The 15618-nt window shown below is 46.8% G+C and overlaps 1 protein-coding gene across 1 annotated transcript in view; it reads right to left on the bottom strand.

Moving 5' to 3' along the window:
* The window catches only part of DIAPH3 (diaphanous related formin 3), a 234745-nt gene extending 221604 nt beyond the window's left edge, over positions 1-13141 (bottom strand). Inside the window, exons 1-3 of the mRNA XM_060233550.1 lie at positions 13034-13141; positions 3307-3339; positions 1147-1323 (exon numbers count right to left, since the gene is read on the bottom strand). Coding sequence (XP_060089533.1) covers positions 1147-1323 — 177 coding nt within the window. The 5' untranslated portion in view covers positions 3307-3339; positions 13034-13141. The remainder of the gene's footprint in view (positions 1-1146; positions 1324-3306; positions 3340-13033) is intronic.
* Positions 13142-15618: the final 2477 nt, after the last annotated feature.

Below are 15618 nucleotides of genomic sequence, written 5' to 3'. Positions count from 1 at the left end.
CCCTCCCTCCTCTCCATCTATTTGCCTGCCTGCCATTCCTTCCTGTCCTGCAGCTCTCAAACATCTGGCGTTTATTCTATGTGGCTCTTATGCTAAGCAAGTTTGGTCACCCCTGTTTTATAACGAGGGAACCACGAAAACTAAGTCTCAACTTCATCCAGTCCAACATTCTGTGTCACGCAGTGGCCTAAAAAAAACAAGTGCCATCAGGAGGCCCACCAGTGGTGCTAGAAGCTCCCCCCACTGTGCCCCCCCAAGCACCAAGAATACAGAGCATCACTGCCCCAGAGAGTTCCAACAATACGCTGTGGCTAAAAGCCACTGATGGACCTCTGCCCCATATGCTTATTCAATCCCCTCTTGAAGCTGTCAATGCTTGCAGCCACCACCTCCTGTGGCAGTGAATTCCATGTGTTAAGCACCCTTTAGGTGAAGAAGGACTTCCTTTTATCCGTTCTAACCCGACTGCTCAGCAATTTCATTGAATGCCCACGAGTTCTCATATTGTGAGAAAGGGAGAAAAGTACTTCTTTCTCTACTTTCTCTATCCCATGCATAATCTTGTCAACCTCGATCATGTCACCCCGCAGTCGACATTTCTCCGAGCAAAAAAGCCCCAAGCGTTTTAACCTTTCTTCATAGGGAAAGTGTTCCAACCCTTGAATCATTCTATCCTTTTCTGCACTTTTTTCAATGCTATAATATCCATTTTGAGGTGTGGTGACCAGAATTGTACACAGTACTCCCAATGAGGCCGCACCATCGATTTATACAGGGGCATTATGATGCTGGCTGATTTGTTTTCAATTCCCTTCCTAATAATTCCCAGCATGGTGCTGGACTTTTTTTATTGCAATTGCACACTGTCTGCTGTCATCTGGATTAGGGAGGGACGGTGGCTCAGTGGTAGAGCATCTGCTTGGGAAGCAGAAGGTCCCAGGTTCAATCCCCGGCATCTCCAAAAAAGGGTCCAGGCAAATAGGTGTGAAAATCCTCTGCTTGAGACCCTGGAGAGCCGCTGCCAGTCTGAGAAGACAATACTGACTTTGATGGACCAAGGGTCTGATCCAGTATAAGGCAGCTTCATATGTTCATATGTTCAAGACGGCACAATAACAACAGAGAATATTCCACTATGATCCTTACCATCATTTTTTCAAAAAGGGCTAAGATCTCTCTATCAGACAGTGGTGCAGGGATAAAGTCATCTCCATCTGCAGGTAGGGACCAATCACTACTTGAGGAATGGGACTGCTTCATATGCGGCAGAGGCGGCCTTTCTTTTTTGCTGCCTGGGATACGTATGCTGGCAAATCGATCCATCTGTCAAAAAATAAAAAAATAAAAAATCTTAGAATGAGCACATTTCAGAAATTTATATTTTATCCACATCAGCGGAAAAGTTTTATTATCGTACTCTATAAACATATAAACCAGAACAAATGGCTATTTAGGTATATATAAAAAACAGGTACAAAGACTCAAAGTCATAAAACTCTCGGCTATAAAGAGAAGCCTATCAAAACAGTAACCACTAATCTCAGAACTGAAGGCCTGTATGTCAGCCTCAAGTTTTAGACGAAGCTATGGTTCTGCAGCTGGAAAAACGCCAACCGAAAAAGCAGATTTAATGCAAATGAATGCTTGGCACAAGAAGGTGTTGAACGTTAGGGTGTCACAGAAGCCAGTGGTGCTGCAAAACCTGTCAGTTTTCATCAATTTTGTCGTAAATTCTTTTAGGACAAGAACTTAAACTGAGCGCTACAGTAACCCTTTTTAACAGAAAGCACACATGATATCTATCAAGCTCAAGTACTGTGCGGGCATGTACTTTTCACTGCACCCGAGCTGTGTTTGGCCCAATTTCACAGTATGTGGAAGAGATTTCCTTTACCAGAACATGCGTTTGCCATAGATTGTTTGAGCTTGCAGTAAAAATTTTATCGTCTGGCAAACAGTTAAAAATTTGAAGGGCAACCAAATCAAATCACAAAAAGCGTAGGAATAAAAATCATTTGATTAACTCATTAATTTAGATGTAATTAAAGACAATAAACATTGGCGACGGTTTCATTCTTCACAATTTAAAGAGCTCTCTGCCTTACGCTAACATGCTTAATATAAGATTCAGTATGAATTTTTATTGCAGTGGAATCAACTATTACTGCAGACCAGTAGAAGGTATGAGCAATTGAGTATTCCCAGCCACAATCTGTGGACAGAATATGACAGTTTTTATTAGGACCACCAGTGGAAAGATCTGTGCATTCCGCTCAGCAGTTGACAGATAAATGAATTATGCCTTTTACACTGCTAAAATTTAAATAAAATGAGAATTTCCAGGTAGCCAAAGCATAAGAAACACAGTTCTGTGTGATAAAGAAGACTGCAGATTTATATCCCGCCCTTCTCTCTGAACCAGAGATTCAGAGCGGCTTACAATCTCCTATATCTTCTCCCCCCCCACAACAGACACCCTGTGAGGTGGGTGGGGCTGGAGAGGGCTCTCACAGCAGCTGCCCTTTCAAGGACAACCTCTGCCAGAGCTATGGCTGACCCAAGGCCATTCCAGCAGCTCCAAGTGGAGGAGGGGGGAATATAGTGCCATTAAATGAGTTATTGAAGAAGAAGAAAATATTGGATTTATATCCTGCCCTCCACTCCAAAGAGTCTCAGAGCGGCTCACAATCTCCTTTCCCTTCCTCCCCCACAACAGACACCCTGTGAGGTGGGTGGGGCTGAGAGAGCTCTCACAGCAGCTGCCCTTTCAAGGACAGAGTCTCAGAGCGGCCTACAATCTCCTTTACCTTTCTCCCCACAACAGACACTCTGTGAGGTAGGTGGGGCTGGAGAGGGCTCTCACAGCAGCTGCCCTTTCAAAGACAGAGTCTCAGAGTGGCTCACAATCTCCTTTCCCTTCCTCCTCCACAACAGACACCCTGTGAGGTGGGTGGAGCTGGAGAGGGCTCTCACAGCAGCTGCCCTTTCAAGGACAACCTCTGCCAGAGCTATGGCTAACCCAAGGCCATTCCAGCAGGTGCAAGTGGAGGAGTGGGGAATCAAACCCGGTTCTCCCAGATAAGAGTCTGCACACTTAACCACTACACCAACTGGCTCTCAAACTGACCACCGGCATGCTGAATTTAACTTATTTCATCTAGCTGCTGGATTTGCAAATCAGAGAACACTGCTTTCCAAAGCTATTTCCCGCCCCCCCCTACAATGAAGCAGCTGTTCTAGAAAGCAAGACACCAGGTTAGTCATGCAACAGTCCCCCCTCCAAAAAAAAAAATCAAACAATCTTACCACATCATCTGTCAGCGTCTTGATGTGCAAATGCTGTAAAAGAAACAATCTATTATGGTCACATATTAAATAGGCCTTAGGGTCCACAGATTATGTGACATACTGTCATGGTTCAACTACAGTTTTCCCATTTCCCCCTAAACCTTTCCCCTACTGGTTTTCTTGGTAGCAAGTGAGACATTTGGGTTAAAATACAGAAATTATCAACTGTGGAGCTTGCAAATAAAATCGTGATTGATAACCAGCTTGATATCAGCTGGCCCTAAAGGTCTCCACTGAGGGCAGCCAAAGTCCAATTGCTTAAGGCTAAAATTAAATCTCAAGGATTTCAGGTTTTCACGGCTGGCAACATCATTAGGGTTTGTAGAATCTTTCGGGCTCAAGTGCCGTGTTCTACTGAAGAAAGTTTTCCTTCCGGACGTTTCGTTCTCAGCTGTGGAGAACATCCTCAGTGGCGTTGCAGCTGGAGCAGGCTCTCTGACCTTCTTGGCTGCTGTGCATTGAGTGGGGCCAGGACTGCAGCAGCCAAGAAGGTCAGAGCGCCTGCTCCGGCTGCAACGCCACTGAGGATGTTCTCCGCAGCTGAGAACGAAACGTCTGGAAGAAAAACTTTCTCCAGTAGAACACAGCACTTGAACCCAAAAGATTCTACAAACTCTAATAAATCTCAAGGGTTCAATCAGTTTCAAAATTTACTTTATTCTATCATAAACTGTAGTCCTGGACAAAGTACATTCAACAAGGAGAAAACACAAAAACTATGTGACCTGCAGATATATTTATCGTCAGTGTCACTACAGAGTTCGAAAGGATTCTATCTTTCTTTGTGTCACTCTAATACAGAGCCCGTGGCACAGAGCGGTAAGCTGCAGTACTGCATGCCTAGCTCTGCTCACAACCTGAGTTCGATCACAGCAGAAGCTGGGTTCAGGTAGCCGGCTCGAGGTTGACACAGCCTTCCATCCTTTCCGAGGTTGGTCAAATGAGTACCCAGCTTGCTGGGAGTCAAGTGTAGAAGACTGGGGAAGGCAATGGCAAACCACCCCATTAAAAGTCTGCTGTGAAAACGCCAAAAAAGGTAAAAGTAGTCCCCTGTGCAAGCCCCAGTCGTTTCCTACTCTGGGGTGACGTTGCTTTTACAACGTTTTCACGGCAGACTTTTTTTGGGGTGGTTTGCCATTTCCTTCCTCAGTCATCTACACTTCCCCCCAGCAAGCTGGGGACTCATTTGACCCTCTTAATCCAGTTTCATCTGGACTACAAGATGCTTGAGTTGAACTACAAAATCTAGGCCACGATTCCTACTCTGAAAATGTACACAAAATCAAAAAAAAAAAAATCATACATGAACAGGATGGCCAAAATTTTCATTCATCATCTACAGCTTCGGTACAAATGCAAAATATCTGCCGTCCAACCTACAATACCTATGCAGTTAACTTTAAAAGTTACTCTATCCGTTCAACTTCGTTCAAATGGCTATGATGTAGTAAGATAACACCACATATTTATAAGGAACAGAAACTATGAAGAAGACAAATACTGTTCGCTGTTCTTGTTCATTGTATTGTGCATCGAAGCAGACTTGCTTTTAAGGAGTCAGTAACACATTATCTCAACTGCTCACCTTTAAGCCCTTGCAAATCATATGGAACCATCTCATCTAATTCTCAAGGTATATAACTGCTAGAAGAAAATATTCACTTCATTCCCACGCCAGGTGTAGAAGGCACAGGTGTGGCCACCGCTTATAGCCCGTGTGCTATGAGACACCTACTTACCCACTGAATAGGACGGAAGGTTCGTCGGGTCACATTAAATGCTGGATTTAAGAGGTTAAACTTAAACAGAAATTCCAGCGGGGTGTTTTTACAGCTGTTTATTAAACAACACACAGGGAAGGAAGCACCAACACCAAGGTGCGATTCAAGCCACGTAACAGATGAAATATTTCATGCTTCTATCCAAAGTGCAAGACGGTTTTTCACAACATCTGTTCCAGCAATCATTCTTCTAACAATGGCTAATTAAGTTTTTAGTAGTACAATTAACCACACGCATAATTAACAGCTGAGGATTTTCCAGACAACCCAAGTCGATAGGATTGAAATTCAATCTTACTAGATAGCTGTGGTTCTATTACTCCCCCCCCCCCCAACATTTGCATTAAGGGCCAAACGAGACAAAACATTCAGACATCTATAAATATGACTGAACCTACCGGGCATATTTAACTGGCAAATAGTAGCCGCTGAAGGTCCAGACTATCACATTTTTCTTCACCATTTGCTCAACTCTAAATAGCCCCTTAGAGCAAGGATGTCAAACATGCAGTTTGGGGGCCAAATCAGGCCCCTGGAGGGTTCCTATCAGGCCCCCGAGCGACTGGCTGTCATCTGCTTCCTTCTCCCTCTCTCTTGCTTCCTTCTGCATCACAGCTTGCTTTGCAAGGCTTCTCAATTGCACTGGAGCTACAGAACAAAACCTCTATTTTCTCGATTGGCTGAGACTCCTCCCTTGGGGAGGAAGGGGGGGGGGAGGCAGAGCTTGCTTTGCCAGGCTCTCTCAATCGCAGAGCAAAGCTACTGTGAATGGGAGAAATAATAATAAGTTTTATTTGTATCCCGCCCTCCCCGCCGGAGCAGGCTCAGGGCGGCTAACAGGACATGGTATACCATGATCAATTATACAATTCATAAAAGATACAGTTAAAATACAGTTTAAAAGTTACATAAAAATTATAAAACCATACTAAATTAAAGGTGCTATTTTCAGTGGGATGTCTATCCAGATGGCTAGTTGTCACATTCAGAGTTCCCTATAAGCTTGTTGGAAGAGGGTAGTTTTGCAGGCCCTGCGGAATTGGTTAACATCCCGCAGGGCTCGCACTTCCTCCGGTAGCTGATTCCACCAGTGGGGAGCCATTACTGAGAAGGCCTGCTGCCTCGTTACTTTCAGCGTGGCCTCCTTTGGTCCAGGGATTTTTAGAAGACTTTGGGAGCTGGATCTCAGTGCTCTCTGGGGAACAAATACAAAGAAAGCACCTTTAAGACCAACGAGTGCTAACATTTTAAGCATGTTTTAAGTTTTGATATATATATAATATATATATGTTTGTGTTTTTTATACAATTTATATCTCAGCTACCTAATCTTAAATAGATACACCCACGGCCCGGCTCGACATGGGCCAGCTCAACAAGGGCTCTTTTATGCCAGATCCTGCCCCCATAACAAATGAGTTTGATGCCGCTGCCCTGGAGTAACTTACCTCATCGGGTAAGATATATTTTTATGTTTCTCCCAGATAGGGCTAATACAGCAGTTCTGGGGAGAAATGTCATCCAAGGTCAGTAACATGGCAAGGAAGAAATCACTTAAACCACTCTCCAAATGCCAAAGTGCCAATACGAACTGAGGAGTTCAACAGCTCCTAGTTAACCTCTGAAAAGCAAATCCAACGGCATTGGCTCACATCTTCTGTAGCCAAACCCTTACTATATAGAAGAATCCCTGACAGGAAAGATAAAGGGAAAGATTATTCCCATATGCCCAAAAGTGGGAGGGGATAAAGTCATTATTTCGGCAAGACTATTACGTTTCAGGGAAATAAACAGCTTTTGCACCACATGGTGTCCACCGCTGATGTGAGTTTTCCAGATGGAGTGAAACTGGAAAAATTAATAAAGTGGGGTTTAAACGTTGTACTTCAACAAACTCAAAGATTTATGTTAGAACTGTCTATATTGGAATAATGCTTTTCATTAAAATGTTAAGCATCTACTGATTAAAGAGTAAAGGGTAGTCCCCTGTACAAGCACCAGTCGTTTCCGACTCTGGGGTAAAGTTGCATCACGATGTTTTCACGGCAAACTTTTTATGGGGTGGTTTGCTATTGGCTTTCCCAGTCATCTACATTTTCCACCCAGCAAACTGGGTACTCATTTTACAGACCTCAGAAGGATGGAAGGCTGAGTCAACCTTGAGCCGGCTATCTGAACCCAGCTTCCACCAGGATCAAACTCAGGTCGTGAGCAGAGGGCTTGGACTGCAGTACTGCATCGTTACTACTCTGCGCCTCCCGGGGTTCCTTATCTGCTGATTACATGGTTTAAATTTAAGAACAAACCCAAATGAACTGAAAACTGTTCACACAATCAACTGGGGAGGGCGGGATATAAATTGAATAAAATAAATAAATAAAATTAGCATGGGATATTCCACCCCTCACATTTTTGTTTGTTAAGTACAAGTAAAAACAAATTAGATTAAATTAGATTACGCTCTATTTAGGACATTGGAAAATTTGCAATTCATGTTTTCCAAGAAAACCAAACATCACTGGCATGGGCTCATGCCAAAGCCGGATGCCTTGGCATCCAAGGGTCCCTTTCTGGCAGGAAAATTCCTGTTATAGGCCACAAAGACTTGAACGGATCCCAATTGGGACCAAGATGTACTGCTACATCTCCAGACCCTGAGCCCTGTAGCTTCCTCCCTGCCTCCCCACGTCTCTGTGTCCAGCATCTCTGCCCATGTGCTCCCCATCTCCCTCCTCCCTTCTGGCACTGACACCATGATTTCAAGGTGAAATCCCAACTCAGACCAGAGCGTGGCAGTCACCGCAGCAGCCAGCAGGAGCCTCAGGTATAAGAGGAAGGCTTTGATGGGTATTGGATAAGCATATGGAGCAGAGGTCCATCAGTGGCCATTAGCCAAAGTGTGTTGTTGGAACTCTCTGTCTGGGGGCAGTGATGCTCTGTATTCTTGGTGCTTGGGGGGGGGGGCACAGTGGGAGGGCTTCTAGTGTCCTGGCCCCGCTGGTGGACCTCCTGATAGCACCTGGTTTTTTCTGGCCACTGTGTGACACAGAGTGTTGGACTGGATGGGCCACTGGCCTGATCCAACATGGCTTCTCTTACGTTCTTAAGGTTTCTCCAGCAACATCCAGGCTTCCCAATGGAGTTGGAAAAGATACCGCGGCTGCTATTGCAGTCACAGTGCCTCTGCTTTCCTGGTAGGAATTATTTTTGTCGGGCCTTTCCCTGGCCTCATGGGGAAGGGGGGGGATCAGGACTGGATCTACATGTTTTTTGTGGGGGCGGAGGGGGCAAAATTAAAAAATGGCGCCCCCTTATGGGCCATTCTATCTTATGGTCCCATAGAATATAATGGACTCCATACCCAATTTGGCGCCCCCCCTCCTTCGGCACCCGGGGCAAGCACCCCCCTCTGCCCCCCCCCCTAGATCCGGCCCTGGGGGAGATATACTCGGTGGCACATAGAAATGTCTATGAAACTGGGCTTTCTCAAGCAACATTAGCGTTACCATCTTTTCTACCAACTGAAGCTTTCAGTCTTCCAAAGCAGTTCAACATAAAGCATACTGCAGTAATCTAACCTTAGTGTGAAGAAGAGTCAGATTTATATCCCATCCTATACTCTGAATCTTAGCGTCCCAGAGCAGTCACAATCTCCTTCCCCCCCCATAATAGACACCCTGTGAGGTAGGTGGGGCTGAGAGAGCTTTTACAGCAGCTGCCCTTTCAAGGACAACTCCTGTGAAAGCTATGGCTGACCCAAGGCCATTCCAGCAGCTGCAAGTGGAGGAGGGGGGGATCAAACCTGTTTCTCCCAGATAAGAGTCCGTGCACTTAGCCCCTGCTCCAAACTGGCTCTCAGACTAGCTTACAATCTCCTCTCCACAACAGACACCCTGTGGGGCTGAGAGAGCTCTGAGAGAACTGCTCTTGAGAGAACAGCTCTGAGAGAATTGTGACTGACCCAAGATCACCTGGCTGGCTGCATGTGAAAGAGTGAGGAATCAAACTCAGTTCTCCAGATTAGAGTCCACCACTTCTAAGCACTACACCAAAATGATTAAAAGCAACCGATCCCCAACGAATCATAAAGGCTAACATCTGCATGTAACACACTACAGGAATGCTTGCTGTTTTAAAAAACTTCAAATTCAAAGGCTTTGTGCAGAAGCCACATGTACCAGCCAGAAAAGAGGGGAGAAGTTATGAAGTCATCTCCAGGAAGTCTTACTCATGGACATTCAAGAATGAAAAAACCTGTTGTTTCAAAAAATAGCACAATCTGCAATCTGAATCTCTCCTTACATGGTCTTGCAAGGCATTAACTGAAGAGCATTCAGCTCTATGAACTGACAGTGGTTTTATTATGATGTAAGCGAGAACTAGACCCAGGGCCTCTTTTCGTAGCAGGAACTCCTTTGCATATTAGGCCACACTCCTCTTATGTAGCCAGTTCTCCAAGAGCTTACAGGGCTCTTAGTATAGGGCCTATTGTAAGCTCTAGGAGGAGGGGCTACACCAGGAGGCGTGGTCTAATATGCAAAGAAGCTCCTGCTACAAAAAAGCCCAGACTAGACCACATGTTGCAGAACCAACCAGGTTGAGATCAGGAACCCCTTGCTAGCAATGTGACTCTTTAGGGTACCACGTCTTGACAAGGGTAGCAATAGTTACGCCATGCCCCAAGCGGAAGCACCACACTGCACTCCGACAGCAACAAGCCCGGCCTCAAAAGCAACGCCTCTCCCAAATCTGCCCTGCTGCCAGCTCAGAGAATAACAGCCTCATTGTCTGTGCCAACACCAATGACACTCGTCTTGAATCTCGGTGGTGGAAAAGCAGGTCTCTCAGAGACAGTGCAGCTCCTGAAGATGCCCTGCCGGCAGCAAGGAGAAGCAACAAACTGGGAGGGGGGGGCATGTGCCACATTGATGGTGATGGGGTAGTTAGAGTATTGGGCAAAGACTTAGCAGAGCCATTCTGGACCTCTGCTTACCAAGCTGTAAATCACTGTGCCAAGAAGGACTGATGTAGAGTGGGAAATTTTCCAGTGCTAGACCTTTCCTCAGAAAAAATTCCACCCCAAATACAGAAACATAGTCCGTTTTTCTGTATCGGTCAGGGCTGCTATACCCCAAATCAATCATGTTAAATAGTCACATGTTAAATAGACTAAATATGAAAAATAGATACATCTCAGTGCTTCCCCATTCAGGCTTGCACATGATAGATTTCCTTTTTTTGCTAATGTTATTTAATTTTCTGCATAAGTCTGAAAACAATTTTCCAATTCAGATTTTCCCAGAAAATCCACATCACCAAGATCAAGTGGCAACCAAGTCACCTGTATGTTCTGGAATTAATGGAATTTGAGCTGTAAAGGGAGGGAGAAAGGATAGATTTGTTTTAAACATGGATTTAGAAACAAGCCACAAGGGAAAGAGAGTAGGGTTGCCAACCTCCAGGTGGAGCCTGGGGGCCTCCCAAATTGCCACTGATCTGTCAACATAGATCAAGTCCCCTGGAGTTCCTGATCTCACCTGGTTGGTTCTGCAACATGTGGTCTAGTCAGGGCTTTTTTGCAGCATGAACTTAAAAAGCTGGGATCTGTAACCTTGGCGCAGCCCCCCGGGACGCAGAGTGGTAAAGCTGCAGTACTGCAGTCTGAGCTCTCTGCTCATGACCTGAGTTCAATTCCAGCAGAAGCTGGGTTCAGGTAGCCAGCTCAAGGTTGACTCAGCCTTCCCTCCTTCCAAAATGAGTACCCAGTTTGCTGGGGGGGAAGTGTAGATGACTGGGGAAGGCAATGGCAAACCACCCCGTAAAAAACTCTGCCGTGATGCGACGTCACCCCAGAGTCGGAAATGACTGGTGCTTGCACCCGGGACTACCTTTACTTTTTTGTAGCCATGGAAGTTCTTCCCCTTCCCAGACAACATCCCCCCAAATCACCAAAATCCTGAGCTAGCAACCCTGGAGGTGAGGCAGTGTTCAACCTGTGTTCCCTCTGAGTTAGTGCAAGCTAGTTCACAGTTCTTTAGCCTCCAGCTCACATATTTTCGCCTTAGCTCAGCAAAAACAGCTCCAGAGCAAACTACTTTATGCAGGAGCTCACAACTTTAAATGCCAGCAGCTCACAAAGTCCTGCTTCAAAAATAGCTATGTGCCTCCCCCTGGGCAACCTGGGCTCAGCCATCCTCTCTCCTACCTCACAGGGCTGTTGTGTGGAATAGAAAGAAAGACATCCCCCCCCCTTCCAGTCCCCCATGGGGGAGATGCGAAGGGATCCAACAAGACACCCAGGTAGGGTTACCAGGTCCAATTCAAGAAATACCTGGGGACTTTGGGGGTGGAGCCAGGAGCAAGGTTGTGACAAGCATCATTGAACTCCCAAGGGAGTTCTGGCCCTCACATTTCAAGGTACCATCTCCTTTCAAATGCCTTCCCTACAGTGGAAATAATGAAGGATAGGGGCACCTTCTTTGGGGGCTCATAGAATTGGACCCCCTGGTCCAATCCTTTTGAAACTTGGAGGCTGTTTCGAAGAGAAGCATTGGAAGCTATGCTGCAAATTTGGTGCCTTTACCTAAAGAAAACAGGGGACCCCCAGAGCCCCACAGATCAATTCTCCATTATTCCCTATGGGAATCTGTCTCCATAGGGAATAATGGAGCGCCCAGCAGACATTTCCCCACCTCCCGCTTTCTGATGACCCTGAAGTGGGGGGAGGGCCTCCAAACCGGGGGATCCCATGCCCCAATCTGGGGATTAGAACCCAACGAAAAACGGTGACAAAATAACAAATACAATCCTAAATACACTTGTAATTATTAATGTATGAAACGTCAAAGTATTTGATTGTCACGATCCATTCCAACGATTAGTATTTCAAGGTAAGTACATACAATTCATTTGCAAAACGCCTCTAAGCACAATTACATCAAATAGTTTAAAGTGCTTACTGCTGCAAAGTGCTCGTAAGTCAAGGTGCCCGTGCAGATTTTTCTTCCAAAAGGAATATATCTGAAGATTCCCCGACATCTAATCGTTGGAATGGATCATGACAATCAAATGCTTTGAAGTTTCATGCATTAATAATTACAAGTGTATTTAGGATTGTATTCGTTATTTTGACACGGTTTTTCTTTGGGTTCTCATCCTACTCTGTGATTCTCTGTATTGTATTTTCCAACCTGGGGATTGGAAGCCCTACACCCAGGGAAGCCCCTCGCCTTCAGCAGCCAGTCGCCAGGCAGAGGGAGAACCGGCCACTAGGCGACCCTGGCCCACCTCCCAGGGCTGTTGTGAGTAGGGTTGCCAAGTCCCATTCAAGAAATATCTGGGGACTTTGGGGGTGGAACCAGGAGACGTTGGGGGTGGAGCCAGGAGCAAGGGTGTGACAAGCATCATTGAACTCCAGAGGGAGTTCTGGCCATCCCATTTCAAGGGACTGCACGCCTTTTAAATGCCTTCCCTCCATTAGAAACAATTAAGGATTAGGGGCACCTTCTTTGGGGGCCCATCGAATCGGATCCCCCGGTCCAATCTTTTTGAAACTTGGCGGGTCTTTTGAGAACAGGCACCGGATGCCGTGCTGCAAATTTGGTGCCTCTACCGCGACAAAAAAAAAAAAAAGCTCCCCAGAAACCTGGGGATCAATCCTCCATTATACCCTATGGGAATTGGTCTCCATGGTGAACAATGGAGTGCCCAGCAGACATTCCCCCCCCCCGCTTTCTGAAGTGGGGGGAGGTCCTCCAAACTGGGGGATCCCCTGCCCCCGCCTGGGGGTTGGCAACCCTACTTCAGCAGAAGGTGGGAGAACCGGCCGCACAATCTGACCCGCCTGGCCCACCTCCCAGGGCTGTTGTGAGGCAGCCCAGCAGGCTCCCGCTTCGCCATACTCACAAACTTGGGCTTCTTGCCGCCGCCCCCGCCGTCTGCGGGCGGGACCTCCCCCGCGTTGGCCCCGGACAGGGCCTTCCTCCGCTGGGGCTTGTGCTCGCGCGCGCGCTCCATGGCGGTTGGCGGAGGGATCAGCCGGACGGCCGTTGGGAGCCCCTCGCGATCCTTTTTCCGTCTCTTCTCCCTCCTGACCCAAATCGGGCCGCTCCGCCTCAGAAACGCCAAGTAGTCCCCGCCCGCCACATCCGAATCCTCCCGCCACGGCTAATCCCGCCCACTGGCCCCCTCCCTATCCAATCCCAAAGCGGAGCCGCCGGGCTCTACGTCTCATTGGGCGGCTCGCCGGTCCGTTTCGGGAAGGCCGCGTCCTCATAGGCGGAGATCTGGGGGAAAAAAATTTTTTTTTTTGAAGCCTTCGACGAGCCAATGGGGAAGGCCCTGGCTGTTCTCGTCTGGGAGCGCCCCCTGCAGGCTGGCACGCGCCTCGGCGGCGGCTGGGAAGGGGAAAGTCGCCTTCGCTCAGGAAGCGCTGCGTGGTTCTGAACGCGCCCTTTCCCGCCCTCGCCGCCGGGGGCGCTGTGCCCTCTTGCGCATCCTGCGGAAGCAGCGGCATCTGCCAGACATGGAGCTGATGCTGCAAAAGCGAGAGAGGATGATGCACAAGGCGGCTGTCCTCCAAAGCCAGCTCTCCAGATGGGGTTTTTTTTTGCCTACAACTCCCATCAGCCCCAGCCATTGGCCATGCTGGCTGGGGCTGATGGGAGTTGTAGGCAAAAAAACAAATAGAGAGCTACCATTGGCCGCCCCTGCATTAGAGAATCTGTCGATCTGGTGGCTCAGTGGAGAAAGATACATGGGCTGACGAACTGGGGGGACAGCTTTTGAGGTGGAGGCGCCAAATCTGCAGCATCGCGTCCGGTGCCTTCCCCCAAAAGACCCTCCGAGTTTCAAAAGGATTGGACCAGGGGGTCCAATTCTGTGAGCCCCAAAAGAAGGTGCCCCTGTCCTCCATTATTTCCAATGGAGGGGAGGCATTAAAAGGTGCGCGGGCCCTTTAAATGGGATGGCCAGAACTCTCTTTGGACTGGAGTTCAATTATGCTTGTCACACCCTTGCACCTGGCTCTGCCCCCAGATATTTCTTGGATTGGACTTGGCCACCTTAGGGGAGAACGAACCAAATACTCCCCCCCCCCCTTTTCAGCTCTAACTGTCAAGAAGAACAAAGTAGGAGCCAAGTGTCACCTTTAAGACCAACAAGTTTTATTCAGAATTTCAGCTTTCGTATGCGTGCACACTTCTTCAGAGGAGGCGATGGGGTACAGTGGACTGAAATACATGTAGGTGGTGGGATAACTGATATAAAGTTAGGATCGAATGACGAAATAGTGTAACAATGAAATAGTGTAATAATGACGAAATAGTGTAATAAAATTGGAAGACCCTTTGGTCTGGAGGGACGGTTTGGGGAGGGACAGTGGCTCAGTGGTAGAGCATCTGCTTGGGAAGCAGAAGGTCCCAGGTTCAATCCCCAGCATCTCTAATTGAAAAGGGTCCAGGCAAATAGGTGTGAAAAACCTCAGCTTGAGACCCTGGAGAGCCGCTGCCAGTCTGAGAAGACAATACTGACTTTGATGGACCAAGGGTCTGATTCAGTATAAGGCAGCTTCATATGTTCATATGGATAGCAATAAAAGGTAATAAAAGTTGCCTGTTAACTGATGTTGCTTGCTGCAAGTCTAGGTAAAACAAAAGGACATGTATTTCCTAGTGATGTTCTTGTCTACCTAATTTACTTTTTTAAACATCATTCTAGCTTGCCATTACTAAAAAAAAACAAAACATAAAATGAAAACAGGTTAAGTATATGTAATGAGATAAACAGCCAATATCCCTTACATTCTGAATAAGATTTTGTTGGTCTTAAAGGTGCACCCTGACTCCTACTTTGTTCTACTGCTTCAGACCAACGCAGCTGCCCGCTTGGATCTGTCAAGAAGGCCTTCAACTGTGTGCAATTGAAGCGTGATGTGGGACAGGTGGCGTGGGCCGTAGGTATGTGAAGGCGACCTCAAAAATTAACAGTGTTGGAATAGCTTCGCAAAATAACCAGCACCTTCTTTGTTAACAGCTTCTTTGTTAACCCATTTTTCCTGCAGTATCTCCCCATCCATCTGGCGGATTACTTTTGGAAGAGATTTGTCTCCGGAAGAGAAGAGTCAAAGTGTTTAGGATCCTACTAAACCACTTATCATTCCCCGCCCACCGCCCCAGGATTCAAAAGTATTAAAACATTATCTCACGATTGAAAAGAGGATAGAAACGGTGAATTAGATCAGTTGCCTTTAAACTTCACAGATTCTTTTAAAATTATTATGAAGAGAAGTTTTTTTCCCCCTCCCCTCTTTGAAACAGCTTCTCTTCCCTTTGCACCATATATATCTCAAACACGCAGGGGGAAGATGAAGCCGCATTTAATAAAACTTCAGTACAGTCTCTCAGCTTGTGAAGACTTCATTGGCAGAATGCAAGCCAAGAATTGGTTGACCTGGTAGCAGCTCAGAATTACAGACAAAAATGTTTCTCAGA

The sequence above is a fragment of the Heteronotia binoei genome, chromosome 3 (assembly GCF_032191835.1).
Source record: "Heteronotia binoei isolate CCM8104 ecotype False Entrance Well chromosome 3, APGP_CSIRO_Hbin_v1, whole genome shotgun sequence".
Lineage (NCBI taxonomy): Eukaryota > Metazoa > Chordata > Lepidosauria > Squamata > Gekkonidae > Heteronotia > Heteronotia binoei.
Note: the sequence above shows the minus strand (reverse complement) of the source record. Positions and strands in the feature narration are given on the sequence as shown.